The sequence below is a fragment of the Suncus etruscus genome, chromosome 4 (assembly GCF_024139225.1).
Source record: "Suncus etruscus isolate mSunEtr1 chromosome 4, mSunEtr1.pri.cur, whole genome shotgun sequence".
NCBI lineage: Eukaryota > Metazoa > Chordata > Mammalia > Eulipotyphla > Soricidae > Suncus > Suncus etruscus.
Genome location: NC_064851.1, coordinates 101,276,062 through 101,297,732, shown reverse-complemented (window position 1 = coordinate 101,297,732; position 21,671 = coordinate 101,276,062). Strand labels below are relative to the sequence as shown.

Here is a 21,671-nt window from a genome sequence, read left to right as displayed (position 1 = left end):
TCTTGTATACAAACATACAAAGTTTTTCCACTTCAACAAACTAAGAGTTAGCATTTTTTAGTTCTTAGACATGCATATTGTTTTGTTTCCTCTATCAGTTATCACCTGAAAATATTCCTTAAACTCCATGCACAAATTGCATTCCACGGATGATTAAAAACCAGGTAGGTTGAGATTGAAACAGGTAAGATATTTGCCTTGCATACAGCCGACCTAGTTCGATTACTGGCACATTATATGGTCTCCCGAAGCCTGCCAGGAGTGATTTCTGAGCACAGATTCAGGAGTAACCCCTGATCGGTGCCAGTGTGGCACACAACAATAACAACAACAACAACAACAAACAACCAGTTAGGTCAGAATCATTCAAAATTACAAACAGCACTTTTTATCTTCAGATTATTCTCATCTCAAATCTCATGTTAATGATGCTGAAATTTCTTATGGAAATATCTAAAAATTACCTATACTGAAAAGGAACTAATCTAAAAAAAAAGATGAAATGATCTACAGATTAAGTTCTCTATGCAATCAGATAAAAAAACCACAATTTTCCTCCTAATTTCTCCTAATGGTTTCCAGCCATTTCTGATGTTAAAAAGGGAAACTTGGGGTTCTAACGTCCAGTAAATGCACTAGTGTAGCTTTTTATTTCTAGTAACACTGATATCAGAGCTGAGCTGACAATGGCTAAAATCAATAATACTGATGTCCAATGTTCTGACCAATGTCTACCGGGGATGTTTCATCAAAGATTTGACTACCTTCCTGAATGTAGAGAGACACTATTGAACTGGCACCAATACAAATGTAGTATACTACTAATATCCTCCCTTAATGAAATAATTCACTACAGCTTTGGCTCTTTCAATATTCCCTAAGTCTCCAACAAAAGGTCTAGAAAAAAGGATAAATGTCATAGAACACTGTGCTCAGAGTTACATCCTCTCTCTTGCTCCTGTATCACAACTCCTCACCTCCAAATCAAAATTAGACTATGACTTTCCATGACCATATTACATTTAAAGAATGAATCTCCTCAATCTCTTATAAACAAGTACCTGGAAGTGCAAATCTACCATATATTATTAGTAACTCAGAAATATTAAGTAGTGATAAATTAATTAACTACACTAGAATTCAAAAATCTAAGTGTAAGAATATGGATTAGTTGATGCCCTTATACAATGCTGCTGTATAATGTATTTGATCTCTTTGGAGGTTTTCATAAATAGATTCTTCAACTTAGAAATTTTATAGATGGTTGAATAGAATATGAAATGTTATAAGATTATAGGTCTGAGGGGCTGGAGAAATGGCATGGAGGTAAGGTGTTTGCCTTGCATGCAGAAGGACATTGGTTCGAATCCCATATGGTCCCCCGAGCCTGCCAAGAGCGATTTCTGAGCATAGAGCCAGGAGTAACCCCTGAACACTGCCAGGTGTGAGCACCCCCCAAAAAAGATTATAGAAGGTCTGTTTCTAACCCAAATATGTAAGAAATGACCAAACTGTCTAACAATAAGGGAAAATTGTCATATCCATATAATATCTTTATGTAAAACAAAGATCATTTTTAGATTCTGCTAGATCTCTATTAAATCTCTAATACTAATTTTATGTACAGTATAAATATTGTGTACAAATGCTACATTCATCATATGACATTATATATATTACACATGTAATTTCTCTCTTGTTTAATTGAAATGATAACATTTTATGCTGTCTAAGTTCATGCATTTATGTTTAAATATATTAAAATATATTATATATTGCAGGTGTTATATATACCTGAAATTATATATACATATATACATGTACCTACAATGATTGTTCTGAAAATGACAACATTTTAAAAACTTCTAGAAAGGCAGTCTGAACCAAGAGAAATTTTTCTTCTTTACATACTTTGTATCTGTTAGATTATTTAAATATATATTATGGAAAAAGTAACACAAGTGTTTTAAAATTTATTTCATATCTGTTAAAAATTGTCTGCTAAAATGAACATTTCCTATGAAAATATTTTATTACTGATGACAACTGAAGCTATAGCCTGAAACACCAAGAAAATCAACTTCCCCAAAACTACAGATGCAAAAGAATGAGGTTTTGCAAATGGGTAAGAGGAAAGGCAAGGTTCACGTCTCCACAATTTATATATCAGGAAAAATATAAGCAGATCTCTGTATTTGTGGACTAGTTCTATTTTCTACCATTCTTGAGTGACATCTGAAGTTTCCATGACATTTAGCGATTTGTCATTTTGTACAGACGACTGAATCTCAAGTGCTACAAAGTGAGGACCAGTGCATACTGCTGGCCTGAGCAAGGTATGCTCTGGTCGAAATGCTTTGGGTTATGGCCACTGTAACTAAAGATACTTTTTTTTAAAAAATGGGGTTTTTTTTTGTTAATAAAAAAGACAAATAAAATTAAATGATGGTTGATTATAGCATTCTGTTGGTGACAGAATGAGGGGAATATGAAAATGTTTATGAAGGGATAGCTCTTAGCCACAAAATAGAAGTTCCAGATAAATTAAAGACTGAAATGTCAAATGCAATGATGACTCAGACACATTGTGTGAATAAAACTACCAAATGCTCCAAAAGGAAATAAGTAGAAAAGATGTGTGAATTTGTTTCAATAAGTGCTCCAGACAGTATAAAAATTGCTCATCAAGTGAGATAAGTAGTTCAGGTCTGGAGAGATCATTTACATTTTTCAGCTATACTTTAGTAATTTGAAGGAAGGAATTATGTGCTACAATATTTCATGTTGAGAATCAGCAATGATCTTAGGATACCTCTCTCACAAATGTCAAGAATCTACTGTAACTTTCTTTTGACTAGAAAGAAGCAGGATTTTTGTCCTTCATAATCTTTCGCATTTGCTACAACTGGATAAAATGATTGTGCCAAATGAGGCAGGGATGGCTCCTGGGACTTGAGCTCTGTAGCAGACTCAAGGTAAAGACCGTCTGGGCCTGATATGAAAATACATCAGTCACCTGAACAATAATGAACCAATCTCAGATGCTGAAGCACAAAGCAAAAACAAGTAAATCTTGTCAGAACAAAAGTCTCAGTATACAAATAAGGTTTATTTTTGAAAATACTAAAAAAGAGTTAAGGATATAATCAGTGGCAAAATCACTTGTCTTTCATGTATGATACTACTGGAGTCAATCTCTAGGACTACACACAAATGAAATAATTAAATGAAAATTACAATAAATGTAGGGGAATGGCTAGGCAAGATCCATTAGGATCCATGAAAAAGTTGTAGTAACTTTACAGCTGCTTTTTCAGAGTCACATTTTGTATCAGTTAACAAGATCATTAATTTTTGTTCTTAGTACCTTAGTACTTTAAAATCAGGTTAGATAGTCTCCAAAGTAGCATCTGAATTTCAGTAGACTGAAATTTTATAAATTACAGTGCCAAGAAAACAGTGGCTGTTGTCACAAGTATGGGGGTTGGAGAGAAAACACAGCAGGCAGGGTGCTTCTCAGGTTTGGTCCCCAGAACACTGCCAGGAGTAAGCACAGCCAAGTGTGGCCCAACCCTACTCCTGTCCTGCAAAAGACACTCATTTTTATTTCAGAGGACAGCGTTTCTCTTGTAAAGAATATGTCAGGAACATAAAGCCTAAAATCATTCTCACATTACCAAAGCCTAAAAGTATGATTACACTGCTAAACAAAATGACAACTATAAAAAAAGATAACTATCATAATGCAATGATTAAAGTCAAACTCCACTATGCAGATCCAAAGTCTCGTTGCTAGACTGCCCTTTATGCTAATACTATCTGCTGAGGCTGCCTTTGGAATTACACACAACAGAAATCATCATCACTAATCAAATACTGCATTTGGCACATTATGTAGACACTTCTAAATCTTAAGTGCTATGTTCAGGTGCTATCTAAAAAGCTTCTTCTTGCTGTTAATTACCTTATTAACACAGAGTAGATAATCTGTTTTGAGCCTCCTTTTTCTTTACCTACCCTATTCTTTGTCAACCAACGATATAGGGTTAATTACTTCAGAAATCATTCTCCAAACCTGACTTTGAGGGATGTAGGAAGAGAGTCCCCCAAGTAAGGCTCAGGAGGCCCAGGTCCCTTCCTAGCAATTCCTGACCAACTAGGAAGCAGTTCAGTACAAGTGCCCTAGGATACAATGTTGCTCTGGCCCTGTGGTACCCAGTGGTTAGCTGGATTATCTCTGCAGTGTTCAGGGGCTTCCTGGGTTTCACCTGATGATATTCAGGACACCATGTGGTGCCAAAGATCAAATCCAAGTCAGGAACATGCTCCATGTTTCCTAACCACTCTTCACTCCTCCCCATTGCCTCCAAAACTTGTCTTACATTCATGTATCGTCTTCAGCATTCCTTGCCCTTTTTTAAATCAACTTCCTTTGCTCCTCTTCATTTCATTTTCCAAAGTATGGTAATTACCTACATTGTGACTTAGGTTCAATTAATCTCTTACAGTCTCTATTTCCTCATCTTGAAAATATGAAAAATAGAAAATGTGGTAAAATTTAAGTCAGGCTGTACCTTAGCCCTGCACTGTCATATAATAAAAAGTCAATGCTAATATTTTATTTAATATGCTAGCTTAACACTAGCTATAATAGTAACTATTAACAATAAATTTAAAAATCATTCAACTTTGACTGTTTGCTAAGTGACTTTAAAAGTTGGCAATTTTGAGTTTTCCCTTTCATCTTATTTCTTTTGGGTTGGGGGATGGGCCATACCCAACTATGCTGCAGGATCTATGCACAAAAGTGACTCCAGGTATTCAGGGAACCATTTGATTTTATTTCAATACCATCATTGAGGTAGGTCACTTGTGTCCAAAACTATATAACAAAATGTCAAGACCATGGCTATAAAGTAGATATTTTATTGCTAATAATTTAGTGAGTTATTTTTTCAAATTTATATAGTTCCAGAAATTATGTCTAGTTTTTATAACAGAATAAGACCTTTCAAGTATAAAAATAACTGACACATGGGGTGTAGATGGATATGAACCTGAAGACCATGCTCTCTTCATACCATTATATTGGTCTGGCACCACACTGTAGGTCGAAGTAGACAAAGTATTTAAGAGTAGACAAAAAGTTAGAGTAACATTTCTCAAAGACTGGTTCTTTAAAATTCATTTTAAGGAGACCATTTGTTGTTCCAAGTTTGGGGTCAAAAGTCTTTGGTGATTAAGATGGTCAACACCCAAGAGCTTGAAAATCAAATACATAGCACATACTAGCATCAGGGCAGCAAAATCTGAAGGGTTATAAAAACCTAAGTTTCCCATCATTACTTTGCTTAATGACTGTTATTAGAGGACACTAAAGTCCAATAGAACCTCCCTTTCAAACATGTGAAGCTATGGAAAATAAATTCAGAAAACAACATGAACACAGATAGTGATTTACAGAATGAAATATTTTCATCTTCAGATTTAAGTCAACTACTGTGATGCTACCTTCTGATTTAATTCTCAATATGAATTCATGCATTGTGTTTGAATGTCAAATGGTGGCATGTCCTTGGAACAGATAGTCCTCTAAATCTAGTCCAGAGAAAGAAATCCTGAAAAAGGATGTGTCCCCTGACTAAGCACTATCTATTTTTTTTTTAATGTACTCAATAATGACTCCTTTTTTTTTTTTGTTTGTTTTTGTTTTTGGGCCACACCCGGTAACGCTCAGGGGTTACTCCTGGCTATGAGCTCAGAAGTTGCTCCTGGCTTGGGGGACCATATGGGACACCGGGGGATCAAACCGCAGTCTGTCCAAGGCTAGCGCAGGGAAGGCAGGCACCTTACCTTTAGCGCCACCGCCCGGCCCTAATGACTCCTTTTTTAACTTCAGAATCCAACAAGTCCAGAATCTGAATGGGGAAAAAACTCACCTGCCCACAATAGACTTAACAACAGCACATTCTAAGAAAGTCTGTTTTTTTTTTTTTTTTTAAAGTACTCTTTGGTGGCTTCCTTTTTGTCTTCATAATATCACAGAGGTCCATAGTCTGTATGGGGAAAACTCATCTGCCCATTGTGTGACTTAAAAACAACATGCATCCTGAGAAAGTAGTTTTTTCTTTTAATGTACTTTCTGATGACTTCCTTTTTTTAACCTTCATAATATCACACAGGCCCACAGTCTTTAATGGGGAAAATTCACCTCCCTACAAATAGTCTTGTGTGACTTTAATGAAAGCACACATTCTGAGAAAGTCAAAAGGCAATTTCCTCATTACATAAACAAAGGGGTTAAATGCACTTACACAATATAGTATAATCTACATAATATCACAGATTTATGGTGTATTTTATTGAAACACACTGTATGTCTGTTATTTACCAAACTTCATTATATGGCATATAACAATACAAGGCTACATGGGTCATGAGACAAAGACATTAAGTCTAATCACAGAAATATAGAGATATATGAAGTAGGACAGGATTTCATGTATTCTTTGTCATTTTAAGGATCTACCTAACCAGCCAATTTGACCCTTACAATTGACTTTTGACAGAATAGACCACTGAGAAACAAATTTAACCTCCAAGGACAGTGCCCCTCACACTTATATCCAATGGCCCAACACATGAGTAAACAAAGGGGCCAATCTAATTCAGTGGTAAATAGCAGAAGTTTTGGAATCTGTGTATCTGCTTTGAGGTTCTGGTATCCCAACTACTTAGCAACAAAATCCTGGGCTGTGTCCTTAACTTCTTTTGAGCCTTAGTTTTCTTATCTGAAGAGTTAATTAGGAATACCTACTTTATGAAAAGTAAAAATGTGTTTGAATTGCACATGTCAGAGTGACTCCGACAGCTATTCATAAGACTGGATACTCCAGTGTCACAATGATCAGAGCACCAGTTTTCCAGATATCTGAAGCATTCAAGGCAAAAAAAAAAAAAAAAAAATGGTAACTGCAACACAGTTGGGTCCATGAAGTCCTATTTTTTTTACTAAAGAGGCCAGAAAAGAAGGTAGAAGGAATTGGAGACCCTGACATCCTATGGACAATTAAAATTAAAAATCAGAGAAAATGGTCAGTAACTTTTTTCATACCACTTAAAAAAATAAGCAAAACCATAGTCAGAGAAAATGGGCAGTAACTTTTTTCATACCACTTTAAAAAACAAGCAAAACCATATATACAACCAGAAAAGTAAGGATATGCTCTCTGAATAACTACTGAAGACTTGGTCATTGGTAGCCTTATTGTGACATATTTGTCAAAGAGGCATAAAAGCATATAACTATGATCAGAAGCTTTTTTTTTTTTTTTTTTGGCAGCATTCAGGAGCTACTCCTGGTTTTGTACTCAGAAATTAATCCTGGAAGGCTCAGGGAACCATATATGATGCTGGGATCAAACTCAGGTCGAGTCGATCACATGCAAGGCAAAGTTCTACCCTCTATACTCTCTATATTATTGTCCCAGTCCCTTTACAGAAAATTTTGACAAAAAAGAAATATTCACTTCTTTATCCCTTGTAAATACCCATAATAGTTATCAATATAATTTATCAAGTAAATGAGTAGTAGAGAAGGAAAGAATGCAATAGACTTGGTCACACAAGGGAAGAAAGAGAGGGCAACTGAGACAAAGATCTTCATGTGTCCATATTCTGTAATGTAAATTCTTCCAACAAGGCTACTAAGCATGCATCCGCCTATTTGGCAGCAGCATAACATTCCCGCTCAAGACACTCTCCTCATTTAAGTGTCAGTGGAGAACACATCAAAAGAAGTTAAATTCAAACCTCTTAAACAGGTTTATTCAGTAAGGATAAGAGAAAAATCTAAACTCACACTTGAAGCATCTCTCAACACATTTTTGCTGAAAAGAAATTTTTTTCTTTTCAAACCAAGCATGACAGATCCAGCTTTGATATTCTACTCACCTTGCCTGATAAGAACTCTGAATTGTACACATACAACAATTGAGATGGACTGTGGAAAGATGTGAAATTTGCCCCAAAGGCCCAAGTTCATAGATGTAAGCCAAGCAAAATGAGATCATTTTAACATGAAACTGTAAGCTTAGGACCACTGAGAACAAATCCTTGTGAATCTATGTTTTCTATCTACACCTGTTCTTTCAGTGACAAATAACCCATGCTTTCTTAAAACATGAAATCAGTTATTGTGGCAGTTCCTTCTTATCTTTTCTCAAAAACTGCACCCCTTCATCTATTCCTCATATATAATGAGAACTAAATTTACTTTAGTTATCTATGTTTGCAATGGAGCAGTGGCTCATCTGATGTTCTATCTTTCTGACATGGAGATTACATGCAAAGAGCTAATCACCAAAGTCAACCTTTACAAAAATCTCAACTTCCTGCTCTTAACTCTAAAAAGAATGAATTACTTGAGAATCTGTGGCTTAACCTACTTACTTCCTCTAAAGAAGGAATAGAAAATGAAAAATGTCTTTGTAGGAAAAAAAACAACACAGAAAATGAAATCACAAACAGACATTAACAGGCCTATGGCATGTTTAATGTGCTCTCTTCAAATGCTTTTATTTAAATGAAAGCTTTCATTTTTAAGTATAGACTAAAAACATCTCAATTTGCGGCAAAAATATTCTCAAAAGAACTACTTTCCTCAACATACTACACAAAGAGGGTAATCAAAATGTTATACCCATTAGTGGGATTCCAAGGTCATAAAAAGAATAGGAACCTTTCAGACATATATATTTTCCATGCATATTTTGCTCATGAAAAATATGCATAAAATTAAATTAAAAAAGAAAAACTAAAACTAGTATCTTGCTCTTTTGATTTCACTTCATAATTTTTCATCTAAAAGTAGTATCCTCTTTTTTACTTGCTTCATATTTTTAAAGAACATAGAGCTAAAATGAAAAGATTTAGATTTGATTTTTCTTTTGTGACTAATAAATGAGATTTGACCAGATATTATTTCTCCCACAGAAGTCATGTGGACAGGCTTATCTTGATAGCCATTTGTAGCTAACCTCCTTATCAACAGATTGAACAGTTATACCCCATATCCATCAAATCAGACCACAAACCAATAGTGTCTGTTACTTAGATTACTTAACAACGGGCCCAGATTGACCACTTAGGAATTTCAATTCACAGTCCAGAGTTCATCTAACAGATGTTCCAAAAAATAAGCAACTGGTTTTGATCCTAAACAAGACTACTCAAAGTGTTCTAACAAATGGGCTACCTTAAATCCATAAACTTTCATATATATGAAAGCTATGGCCAAATCTTGAAGAGCACATGGTCAAACACTTTTAGTACATGAAGTATAATGAGCACATAACAGGGATCCCCCACCCCCAGATAACAGAGCTTTAAGAATGGAAAAATTGGAGCTGTAAAGATAGTATAAGGAATAAGGTACATATCCTCCACCAGGCATAACTAGGTGTAATCCTGGAGATCTCTCAGACCACAGGGTCTGAGCAGAATAACTGGGAGGGTAAACCAGGTCTTGTGAGCTTGTTAAACCCCCATCAAATATCAAGGAGAAATAGCTGACTATACTATAATAGCATGCAATGCTATTCTTCTAAGTTAGACCATCTTCCACTTTGCTGGATAACCACTATTCATATCATAGAGATATGATAAGACTTCTATTTCAACAAAAAATCACTGAATAAACAGACTACACTCCATTTTGTAAGCCTGAGCATACTTTTCTGGCTAAACAGCACAACAACGGTGCAATTATGTTATTGTTGAGTATATTTTAGCCAGATTCCATATTACCTTTTGATTTTGATTCTGGTAATTTAAATTCCTCTGCACCCAACTTCTCTCCACTACTGTCTCTAACCTTAAATTGAATTTTCCTCTTTTTTAAACCTTGCTTCTGAATAGATCCTATCATCTGTTAAATTCACTTCTATCAGCTGGCATCCCATTCTTTTCTTTTTTGATTGATAAGATATTTTTAAGTAACTATCTCTATTGCTTCATCAAGTGTCTTACTACAAAAAATAAATATCTTTACAAATAATTCCAAACAATCTGAATTATATTTTATTAACAGTCTGTGATCATTTCTAGTCCTATATATCCTTTTTTGGTATGCTAACCAGTTTTTAGTCCAGTTCTTAGTCTTAAGAAAAGGTAAGAATTTTTTTTTTTGGGGGGGGGCCACACCCGGCGGTGCTCAGGGGTTACTCCTGGCTGTCTGCTCAGAAATAGCTCCTGGCAGGCACGGGGAACCATATGGGACACCGGGATCCGAACCAACCACCTTTGGTCCTGGATCGGCTGCTTGCAAGGCAAACGCCACTGTGCTATCTCTCCGGGCCCGAAAAGGTAAGAATTTTTTTCATTTGTTTTCTTATACCTATTTACAATTACCCATCTTAGTAACTCAATATATTAGAGCAAATACACTAATTTGGAAATGTGCTTTCTTAGAAATATTTTCATATTTTGAAAAATCAAATTTTCAAAATATGAAAATCGTAAATTAACAAAAATTTCAAAGTGTGAAAATCATGTTTTCCTATTACAAAAATCAGGAACAAAAAGATGTAATAAAGCAACAGAAATCAATCTAGTTTTCCATAGCTCCATGCCTTTCAAACTCTGAAATACGTCAACCACGATAGCACAAGTTCAGGTTTCTCTCTTTGTGTGTGTGTGTGTGTGTGTGTGTGTGTGTGTGTGTGTGTGTGTGTGTGTGTGTGTGTGTGTGGTTTTTGGGCCACACCCGGCGACGCTCAGGGGTTACTCCTGGCTATGCACTCAGAAGTCACTCCTGGCTTGGGGGACCATATGGGACGCCAGGGGATCGAACCGTGGTCCGACCTAGGCTAGAGCTGGCAAGGCAGACACCTTACCTCTAGTACCACCATACCAGTCCCTGGTTTCTCTTAAAAATACTTATTCTAAGACCAGAGTGGTGGCGCAGTGGTAGGGCATTGGCCTTGCATGCGGCTGACCTAGGAGGAACCTAGGTTCTATCCCCCAGTGTCCCATATGCTTCCCCAAGCCAGGAGCAATTTCTGAGTGCACAGCTAGGAGTAACACCTGAGTCTCACCAAGTATGGCCCAAAAAACAAAACAAAACAAAAATACTTAGATTATCTTTCAAACTATTCAGACGCATAAACAGAAATGTCTTAAAGGTTCTTCTCAATTTGACTTCATTTGGACAATGGGAGGAAGAGACTGGACCCAGTGAGGACAAGAATCTATTCCTGGCTCTGTGCTCAGGAGTTACTTCTGGCAGTATTAAGGAGACTATATGCAGTGCCAGAGATAAAATCGAGGTCGATCACATGTAAAGCAAGTGTCAACCCCTGTGCCATCTCTCAAGCACCCAATTTGACTTCATAAATCAAACTCATTTATATTTCAAAGTAACCTTTCCCTGGTGTTTTGCTTTTAGCCACTTGCTGCACAGCTTCTGCAATCAATATAAACTATTCATAATCTTCCACGATTGGCTCATATCCATGTGGGTCAATGAAATAAATAACTAAGAAAAGATAACCTAAGGTTACTGCTATTGAACAGTAAATCTCCATACTTTAATGCATCATGCATAAATATATATATATGTAAACATACAAATAATTCTCTTCCAATGAACTATCCCCAAGTTCTTGTAGGAACAAGAGTAAATCACTCATCACCTGAATGTCATTTTGTGAACATACTGGTTAAAAATGAAAAGAATATCCCAACCCCATCACCTTCCCTGGGTAATATAATTCAAGTTTTCCTCAAGAATGGGCAAAAAGTATCTTACTCATTTCTGAAAGGTAAACACTAGAAAAAAGATGTATTCAATTGGACTGTATGTCATATATTAGATAGAGTGGTGCTGAATCATTAATACAGGAAATCTAGGTTCCTGGCACACTAGTTCCCAAGATGCTGGAACTCTATTCATTTCTGAGTAGGGTACAACTACAATAAAATACAACTATTGTCATTACTCTTGAAGAGCTCTGGATTATGTGTCCTGGGGTAGAGGTATTGAACATTCTTGAAGGGCAACCACCTTTCTAGTTCTTGTAGTATTCAACACTCTAAGGGCTCAAGAAACACTGGCTCAGTTATAGAGAAACTGCATAGGATCAAGATAGATCATTCAAGACCCATGCTTGAGACACCGAAATACCAGAAAAAGAATTCTTTGCTATCTTTATTTTTATAATAGTCTTTTGGGGTTCATTAGATGTTCTCGTGCCAATTCCACTATCATTGTGACTTTCCCCCTGAAATGTCACCAGTTTCCCACACACTCCAAGTTTGCCCCCTTAGCAGGCACAGGGAAATTCACTTCATATTTATACAAGAAAATAGCTAATGGAATGATCAAAGATTAGATCAATACATACCAATGTGTGATAATTATTATATCTCATAACTGTGTTACCAAAGTCACTGTCTGTGAAGATTTACTAGTCTGAATGGTGCTAGTGAAGTCTTCTGTGTTAGTATTTTCAACTCACTGAGCTTAGTGGTCTTCTATGCAACTTTCCCACCCACTCAGGAGCTACAGAGCTGGAACCATCTGGTGTTTGGAAATTTGGTGACTTCGTGGCTCTGAGGTTCAGTGGTGGAGCCGGGTCATTTTTATGACAGAATATGTAGGATGTAGTGGGGACTTCTGAGCCTTCTAGCAGGGGCATGTTGTGTAAGAAATAGCTGTATTGATTTTAAATAGCTTATCCTCAAGTTTATATTTTTTTAGGAAAAAAAGTACCAGACAAACAAGTGGGAATTATTAAGAACTAACCCTCTGTTACTCAAGAATTAAAATGGACACATATCTCATTTTTCCCTGGTAACTATTGAGGTATTTCGAAGAATTTATTTTATTTTATATTTTTGATCATAATTGAATACAACAAGAAAGATAAAAATAATGGTTAAAAATAATGGTCAAGGTATAATTTCTCAAATTTATTACCATCAAATTGAAATAATGACAGATAATACTTGTAAATTTTTTTCTATCTAAAAAATACAGGGCCATTAATATAGGGTCAAAATTAGAAAAAGTAGCAAAAGGGTCCAGAACATAGGATGAAAAGATTTTCTATATGGACCACAGCCATTTTACAGGATTCATTTTCTGGTACCCGGGGCTTAAATTCTTACTATCCTAGTTACCTATTTTTCTGATTCTCATTTCCCAGAAGACTCAGGCAACTAAAATATTAATTACAGCATATGAATTCCCCTCACACCAATCCTTTTACTTTCACCATCCTACCATTTCCACAAGTATCATCTTAAATCTGAAGTATTTGTTTCATTTACTCCTGGAAATAAAATGACTAGATTAGGACAAATGTCAATTGCATTCACTTCCATGTTAAAATATGCTTTTCTTTCATAAAGTCAACATTATAAATGATACAGTACATTTTTTAAAAAAAAATAACTGCTGTAATCACTATAACTCAATATAATATATACAAGAAACTAATCAAATAATTATATCTAGAATTATTTCACTCAGTATATCTTAGACAACATACCTCCTGACCTTTCCCATAGTCTGGCAATGATCAAACATTTGAATAGTTCTTAATAGTACAGAAAATCTCATTTTGTTTGATCCTTTTAACAGAAGAAGCAATGCAAGCACTATTGCACCCACTCTCCATAAGTGAAAAATGTAGGCTGAGGTAAAAATATTACGTAAGTCAAGCAAGATGATGCATTTAGTGATTAAGTTTCCTTCTGATTCCAATTCTAGAACTTCATTCCCAGCCACAAGTACTTGCTAACTTTAAATAAATAATATGTCTTTCCTCTGCAGATCAAAGCACAAGCTCACCATCCTAGGAAATATGTTTCAAATCCACTTGTCCCCATTTTCTTTATAATCATGTTTGTCCCTACAGCTTGTCTCTGCTGCACTTTTAACATGGGCCATGTCATTTATTCTACAAATTACAGTTACTCAAGACCATCCAGAAGTAGAAAATAAAAATATGGTCCTGTTAACAATCTTTATTCTACTGGTAATTATTTCATTTTGAAATCCAGATTATGCCTATCACAACTATATGGTGTTCCGATAAGGATTATTAGAACGGCTCACAAAAGATAAGAGTTCATCCCTTTTTTTACTTAATAATTAGCAACTCCTGGAGCTGAAGCCATAACACAGCTGATAGGGCATTTGCCTTGCCTGTAGCAGACTAGGGTTCAATCCCTGGCATCCCACATGGTCCCCTAAGCCTGCTAGGAGTAATTTATGAGAGCCACTGGGTATGGCCCCAAAACACAGCAGCAACAAAACAAACTAGCAACTGCTTTAACAAAGAAACAAAGAAAGAAAATGAAAAGTAGCAAAAAATGTAAGGGCAAGATTAAGGAGAGGTAGGGTGGGAAGGAAAAAAAAATCAAAAGGTGTAAATAGTATAAATTCAATGGCATACATTTACTTAAGATGCTCAGCCCCAGAGCTAGCTACCTTTCTTCCTAAGAATGACTGTGTTTGGGGCCGGGCGGTGGCGCTAGAGGTAAGGTGCCTGCCTTGCCTGCGCTAGCCTAGGACGGACCGCGGTTCGATCCCCCGGCGTCCCATATGGTCCCCCAAGCCAGGAGCGACTTCTGAGCGCATAGCCAGGAGTAACCCCTGAGTGTCACCAGGTGTGGCCCAAAAACCAAAAAAAAAAAAAAAAAAAAAAGAATGACTGTGTTTTTGAAAGGAGGTCCTGAATGACTGGAGACAAATCAATATCTTCAAAATTATGAGTTCTTTTTGAGAAAAAAAAAAAGCCGGATTTCTGAGATATGTTCAAAAGTTGACGACCCTGTAGCTAACACACTGAATACTAACTACAACTCTATCAAACAGTTGGTGCAGGTCAACAATTATAAGCCACAGAAGTTGTTATTTAACTATTCTAGAAACTCTCATTGTAAATTTTACCTCCAATAGTTCAGTAAGACTACAAAGACACTTAAAGGAATGTTCCAGAATCTTCATTGCCACTCTGTGCCTATATAATACACAGTAAGTACGGTACAACTGCTGTATTTAGTTTTCACACATTTATAATTCCAAAGACTAAAACCATTTATTCCTATTAGTACAAAAATCAGTGCAAGCGAAATGGTAATAAGAAAAACAATGCAAGGCCCGGAGAGATAGCACAGCGGCATTTGCCTTGCATGCAGCCGATCCAGGACCAAAGGTGGTTGGTTCGAATCCCGGTGTCCCATATGGTCCCCCGTGCCTGCCAGAAGCTATTTCTGAGCAGATAGTCAGGAGTAACCCCTGAGCAACGCCGGGTGTGGCCCAAAAACCAAAAAAAAAAAAAAACAAAAACAAAGACAAAAACAAAAAAACAAAAAAAATGCAACAGATAATCCAGAATAATTCTGTAACTTTTCCTATTGATACATTCCAACTACAACACTTAGCATCAAGACTTTCATGCAGAAGCCAGGAGATAGTACAGTGTTGAGATTACGTGAAATATCTATTGGATTACCAGCACCACATAGTCCCCACTGGCATTACTGAAGGTGACCAGTTCTGCCAGGGACCACAGGACCCACACTCATATCCTTGGGTCTGGTAGCCAAGGTTGAACTGGTAGCCAGGTTGGCAGAGAAAGCCCCAAGGGCGCCCTCTCCTGAGCTCTTCTTGGAACTCCCGCTCCCCAATATGAGCCTTTCATGCAAAGCAGTACCCCCATCTACCACGCTCCTTCCTGATTTCCAAAAACAGTTTTTAAAAGTAATTTGAACAAACCTACTGGAAACGAAGAAAGAACTGTCTGGTGCTCTTAGGATTTGCCGTCTCCTCCAAAACCTTCTCGAAGTTCTAGCATCAGTTTAAAAAGAGGAAAGGTAAAAATCAAAACTCACGCACTATCACAAAAAAGAAATCTTTACGTCTACAATCCACATTAAGTCTGAATTTTGAATCATGGATTTACTGCACAAATTTGCACAATGCCACTGCAAATTTAACTACTCTGAACGGGGAGAAATTAATTTCAAATTTTTCATATCATAAATTCCACCAATAACGCCTAATAGAAATAGATGAGTCTTAAAGGGGTCAAAGATTCAACTTTCATTCCTCTGCCTTCTAACTTTAAAATAAATCATACTTTACAGAAGAACAAACAAAGAACGGATAGTATGTAAGCAGTTTATGTCCATAGAGCTAAGCGTTTGAACCATAAATTATACAAAGTTTCTGAAACAATGTTTACACGAGTGAAACAAACTTAACACTCTGAGAACAAGAGAACATATTATTCTATACAAACTATCTAAAAATACAATGAATGACTATACAAATTGTAGCACTCATCAACTAAATCTTAATCTTGAATTAGAAAGAAAAATCATCTGCTCAAAAAAAGAAAAAAATATTAACCAAAGGGGCCATTTTTTTTTTTTTTTTTTTTTTTTTTTTTGCTTTTTCAGCTTTAACACATACTGCATTTTTGGTTTTGGTAGCCCTGAAAATGAAATAATCCATTGCAACTACTGACTCCAAGCTGATCTGGCTTACAGGTGAAAACAAAACAAAAAAAAATCTTTGAACTAACGGGCGTTAGTGACCAATGTAAAAATCTCATTCTAAATGCAAAGAGTTTTTCCCATCTAAGGAAAGAAGAGTGGAAGTCAGGAGTCGGGTCTCAGGACTCCTCTGGCCCGCGATTGAACGGAGCTTTTTCTTTCTTTCCTTCTGATGAGCATCCATCCAGCCTCTGGCTGCGCTCGGGTCCTCTTCTGTCTTTCCACGTCTGAAGGGACTGCTTAGCCAGCTACAAGTAAAGGCCAAAAACTTTGCTCTCGGCCTTCCGAACTTAAGAGATGCTTTTAACCACTAGAGGTCTCCCCTTGGCCAGTTTTCACGTTCGCTATTTTGCTGCACTTGAAACTTTCCGGAGAAATGCTCTACGCGAGTCAGTGTTTTTCGAGAAGAAGAAAAAAAAAAAAAAAAACTTGCGCAAAAAAAATCCACGCGACCCAGCGAAGCCAGTAGAGACTCTCGGGCTCCCCGAACCAATAAAGAGAAGCCAAAACGCTCTGGGAAAATCACGATTAAAACTCGTCTCACTTGTCCCGGCCTCTTCACCATCGTCACCCCCCACCCCCCAAAAAACCACCACCACTACCAGCACACACAATCGCCTCCATCTCCATAATTCTCAATGATTTCTCAGCTGACTTTCCCCCCCACACTTAAACTTAGATCAATTTAAAAAAAGAAATTAGCTTTTGGTTTCCGTGCACTTTGCTTGCTCTCTAACGCATTTGTGTGGCCGTGGAAAAAAATCGAGGTGGGAAAAATAAAAAAAAAATACAAAAAACGGGCCAAGGGATGCAGCGAAAGATGGGGGGCAGGGCCGTGCTCACAGCGCCCCGAGGAAGTTGCATAAGAAAAGAGATTCCTTTTTTTTTTTTAGGGGTGCCCCTTAAAAAAAAAAACTAGCGGGGAGGGGAAGGAAAAAGGAAGCGGAGGGGGGAGGGAAGGAAAGGAAACCCAAGCGACTTTTACCTCCTTCTAAATGTGGAAGGGTGGAGTACGAACCCCGGTGGAGCCGAAACACCGCAGAGGGCTGGTTTCCCCCCCTCTCCGTCACCCCACTCCTCCCTCCGAGCGCTGACGGACAAACAGACACCTCCAGCCCTTAGGCGGGCCGGGCCGAGAGGAAGCCGCCCGCTCGGAAACTTTCTCTCACGGTGGTGGCGCGGTGGGCCGAGCCGCGTCCAAAACTGGGGGGAAGACAGGGTAGATGTGTTGGGGGGAGGATAGAGAGGGGGTCCCCAGGGCCTTTATCTTTATCCCCCTGCCTTGCCTGCCTCGGGCAAGACAATTAAAGTTTGCCATTGGCCCCACCAAAAAAGTCGCACCCTCACCCCGTGGCCGCCTCCTACGGGGTTGGTTCCCAAGTTGTTTTTTTTTTTTACCTCCCACTCCCAACCCTAAAAACACACACCCCACTTCCCGCACACCGGCTCGCGCGGGGCGCACGGCGGATGCCCGGCTCGGGCGCTTCCCGATCCCCACCCCCGCCGGCCTCTACTTCCCTCCCCGCCTCCGGGGCCGCGACTGCAGGCGCGAGCGAGAACGGCGCGTCGGGCCCAGGACGCGCGGGGAGCCAAACCCATGAGCCCGACTGGCACACGCACACGCGGGTTCGAGGCGAGGCGAGGCGGGAGGGAAGGAGAGAGGGCAGGAGGCAGACAGCGGCCCCGCCTCGGATCCCCATCGCAGTCTCCCCGAGCTCGGGGCGGTTGGAGTAAACAAGTTGCAGGCGAGGCAGAGCCCCGCGGCCGACACCCGACACACGCCCGCGCCCGCACCCGGGCCAGCGCGGGGCGAACGCCACTGACACCGTGTGCCGCGACGGCGCGGTTCCCGGCCTGGCCCCCGCGCGGCCCGCGCTCTCCCGTGGCTGGCACGTCCGCGCCGGGGCCCGGGCGAGCGCCTTGGCTTCCCCCCCGCCAGCACTTTGCAGCCTCGGGCAGAAATGAAGCGGAGGGTTTTATTTTTGTGCAACTTTCCCAAAATGGCGGAAATTGGAGCCGAGCTGGAGGAAATTCTCCCACAGTCGCTCGATCGCTCGCTCGCTCGCTCGGCGACCGGGGAAGCAAAGAGCCAAAACTCTCGGCCCCGCCGCGGGTCCGCGCGCGCGCGTGTGTGTCTGTGTGTGTGTGTGTGCGTGCGTGGACGCGGTGGGAGTCGCGGAGGCCTTTCCGCCGCGCGCGCACACCCCACACGCACACCATGCACACACACACACACGCACACGCATGCACACACACACACACACACACACGCCGTGGGGGGGGGGGAGAAGAGACGCGCCGCCTTGCATATGCATTCAACCAGTCCGTTTCTCCGCAGCCCGAGCGGGCCGAGAAAGTGGCCCCGGCCTCTTTTCCCACTGCCTCGGTCTCCCCGTACTCGGGACTTCTCGCGCTCGCTCGTTCGCTCGCTCTCTCTCGCTCTCTCTCTCCGGTGCGCGCCCGGCACAAAGGCCACAACGGGCGGAGGGGGCCGCAGGGGCGGCGCGCGGGGGTTCGCGCGCCTCCCGCCACCCCGATCGGGCCGCCCCGGCCTCCTCCACCACCACCACCCCTGACTCCCGGGGGGGTCCCCGAGCTGGCGGCTCCCCCACCCCACCGCCTCGGGCCGCGGCACCGGGCGGGCTGGCCGGCGGCGCCCACCCGCCCCGGGCACGCACCACCCCGGCCGCCGCCGCCGCCGCCGCCGCCGCCGCCGCTGCTGCCGCGCTCCCCCAACCCCGCGCCCGGTGTCATCGAAGCGACCCAAGTGACAAGCTCGGAGGGGCGCTGGGGAGGGGACACCCCCAACACGCATCCCGCCGCCTGTGCGCCAGCGCCGAAACCCGGCACGGCCGCCTCGCCTCGCCTCGCCCCGGCTCCCTTTCCTTCCGCACACGGCCCCCCACACCCTTCCCTTCCCCGGGTGCGCGCAAAGAAAAAACACACAGACACACAGACACACACACACACACACACACACAAGTCTCTCCTCCTCCCCCCCCCCCCATTTTCTCCTTTCTCTTTTCTCGCTCTTTTGTTCCTCTTTCACACTCGCACTCACTCCTTCAAGAGTGAGATGCCCGGAGACTTCCCCACCCCACGCCAGCCCCTTTGGCGAGTCACTTGCCCACTTTTTTTTATCCCCCCCCCCACCACCACCACCAGGATCAAGTTTGCTTCTCTTTCTTTCCCAGGGGCGCAGCCCAAGCGGGAAAAAAAAATAAATGGAAAAAAAAAAAAAAACCCTTTCAGTCTATCCGCCCGTCCTTTTCCCTCCCCAGTGCTCTGTTTCCCCCAAAAACGAAGGTGCGCTTCTTTCTCTCTCCAGCTCCCTGAACTTTCATCCTCCCCCGATCCCCAGGAAAACCCCCGCAACGGCTAGGGCGGGGGTCCAAGTCGCCGATTCATTCGCGATCACCACCGATCGGTCGCTTCTTACCCCCAAATTCTCGCTTTTTTTTTTCTCCGTCTCCCGAGGAGTCCTGACAAATGGTCCAGGGCTACGAGCGCAGTGCGCATGTGCGCGTAGTCAGGCTGGGGAGAGGGGAAAAACTGCGCTGGTGCCGCCGCTGCCGCCGCCGCCGCCGCCGCCGCCGCCGCCGCCGGGGAGGCTCGCTCGCTCGCTCTCTCGCTCTCTCGCTCACTCGCTCGCTGCTGCTGCGAGTGCTGCGTCTTCTTTCGCCGCTGGAGAGCCGCGAGCGAGCCGCTGGTGCCAAAAGAAAGGCAGCTGCCCGCAGAGACCGTTTCAGGTGCATCTCTTTCCAGAACCCTGCTCGGGGCTCAGAACCAAGCCTCGGGAACAAATAGGAAAGACGGCGGCGGTTCTACATGTCTTTGTCTATTCTTTTTTTTTTTCATTTCATTTTATTTTGCACTTTACTTTTTGGGGCAAAAGGCAATTCCAGAGCAGCGAAGAAGACTATTTCCTCCCTCCGCTCCGGGGCTTGTTCAATGGATGCCTTCGGGCCCTGAAAGTGGGGCCTGCGTCAAACATACACACACACTTTCTCCCCACCATACATACATGAATGTATACAGACACACACAGGCTTAAAAGACGTGCTACAGGTCGCGGGGATGCGGGAGGTTGAGAAATAGTTGAATTCTTTTGATCAAGTAGAGCCTGGTTCTCCCCACCCCCCTTTTTTCTTTTTGCTCTCTTCCACCGACCTCCCCCCAAACCCCACCCACTCGTTTTTTTTTTTTTTTAGCCGTGCAAGAATGCCCGTGAAGCGTGTAAGTCAAACTTGCACGGCATTCTTTTCCGTTTCCTCGGTGTTGTTCTCTATTGGCAGCTTCGACATGTTAGTTTAGGCCTCAGTTGTCAGATATGCCGGGGTGAGGACGTCAACTTAGAAATCACTGCTAAAAATTGCTTGGCCAAACAGCACGTCGAGGAAGACCCTCCATGCACGCTGTTGAGACCGCTAAGTGGGCCTAAATGGCAAAACCTGCCTCGCTTAACGCGTCAAAACGAGATCAAGAGAGAATATTGGATTTCTGTATTGACAGCTTTCCACGTATTAACTGCAGGCCTCCTTTTGGGCCGCTCACCATTCTTCGACTTACAAGTACTGACACAATGATTCAAGTAACTGAAGTTGGGCTAAACAGTTTCAGGTCCGTAACAGTTTGTGGTGGGAGGGGGCAAAGTCGCAGGTGTGGTTCCGGAAAGAAGACTGATGCTCTCTTCACCATTGGAAAGGATAGGGAGAGGAGGTACAAGCCACACTTCTCTGAGTGGCTTATTTATTTTGCATTTAATAATAGGTTAAGGGAGGGAGTGTACAAAATTCTTGTCAGAGGACCAGCATTTAAATATATCACAGATGGAAATTTTAGAGTAAAAAATCTCCTCCAAAATAAAAAAAAATTTTTTGGAGGGGGTCATTATTTTGTTTTTAGGCTGTGCTCAGGGCTTACTAAAGGCCATATATGCACTCACCAATTACTCCTATCAGGGCCTCTGGAGACCCGATAGGATGTCAGGGATCCAATCCAGGTCAGCCTTTGCAAGGCTCACACTCTACCCTCTGGCTTTCCAAAGTGTAAGTAATATGATTGAATTTTTTTTTATTTAAGGATGTTAGAAAATAAACTAT

At 41.1% G+C, this 21,671-nt stretch overlaps 2 protein-coding genes across 2 annotated transcripts in view; both read right to left on the bottom strand.

Moving 5' to 3' along the window:
* L3MBTL3 (L3MBTL histone methyl-lysine binding protein 3) overlaps window positions 1–20,050 on the bottom strand; it is a 124,614-nt gene extending 104,564 nt beyond the window's left edge. Inside the window, exon 1 of the mRNA XM_049771161.1 lies at window positions 20,009–20,050. The gene's annotated coding sequence lies outside the window, so the exon portion shown is untranslated. The remainder of the gene's footprint in view (window positions 1–20,008) is intronic.
* Window positions 17,688–20,324, bottom strand: LOC126007143 (fibroin heavy chain-like). Its single transcript, XM_049772623.1, has 5 exons — window positions 20,214–20,324; window positions 20,009–20,103; window positions 18,890–19,483; window positions 17,968–18,519; window positions 17,688–17,772 (listed from the first exon to the last, which is right to left on the bottom strand). The coding sequence occupies exons 1-5, from the start codon at window positions 20,322–20,324 to the stop codon at window positions 17,688–17,690; spliced, it is 1,437 nt and encodes a 478-aa protein (XP_049628580.1).
* Between the last annotated feature and the right edge of the window lie 1,347 nt (window positions 20,325–21,671).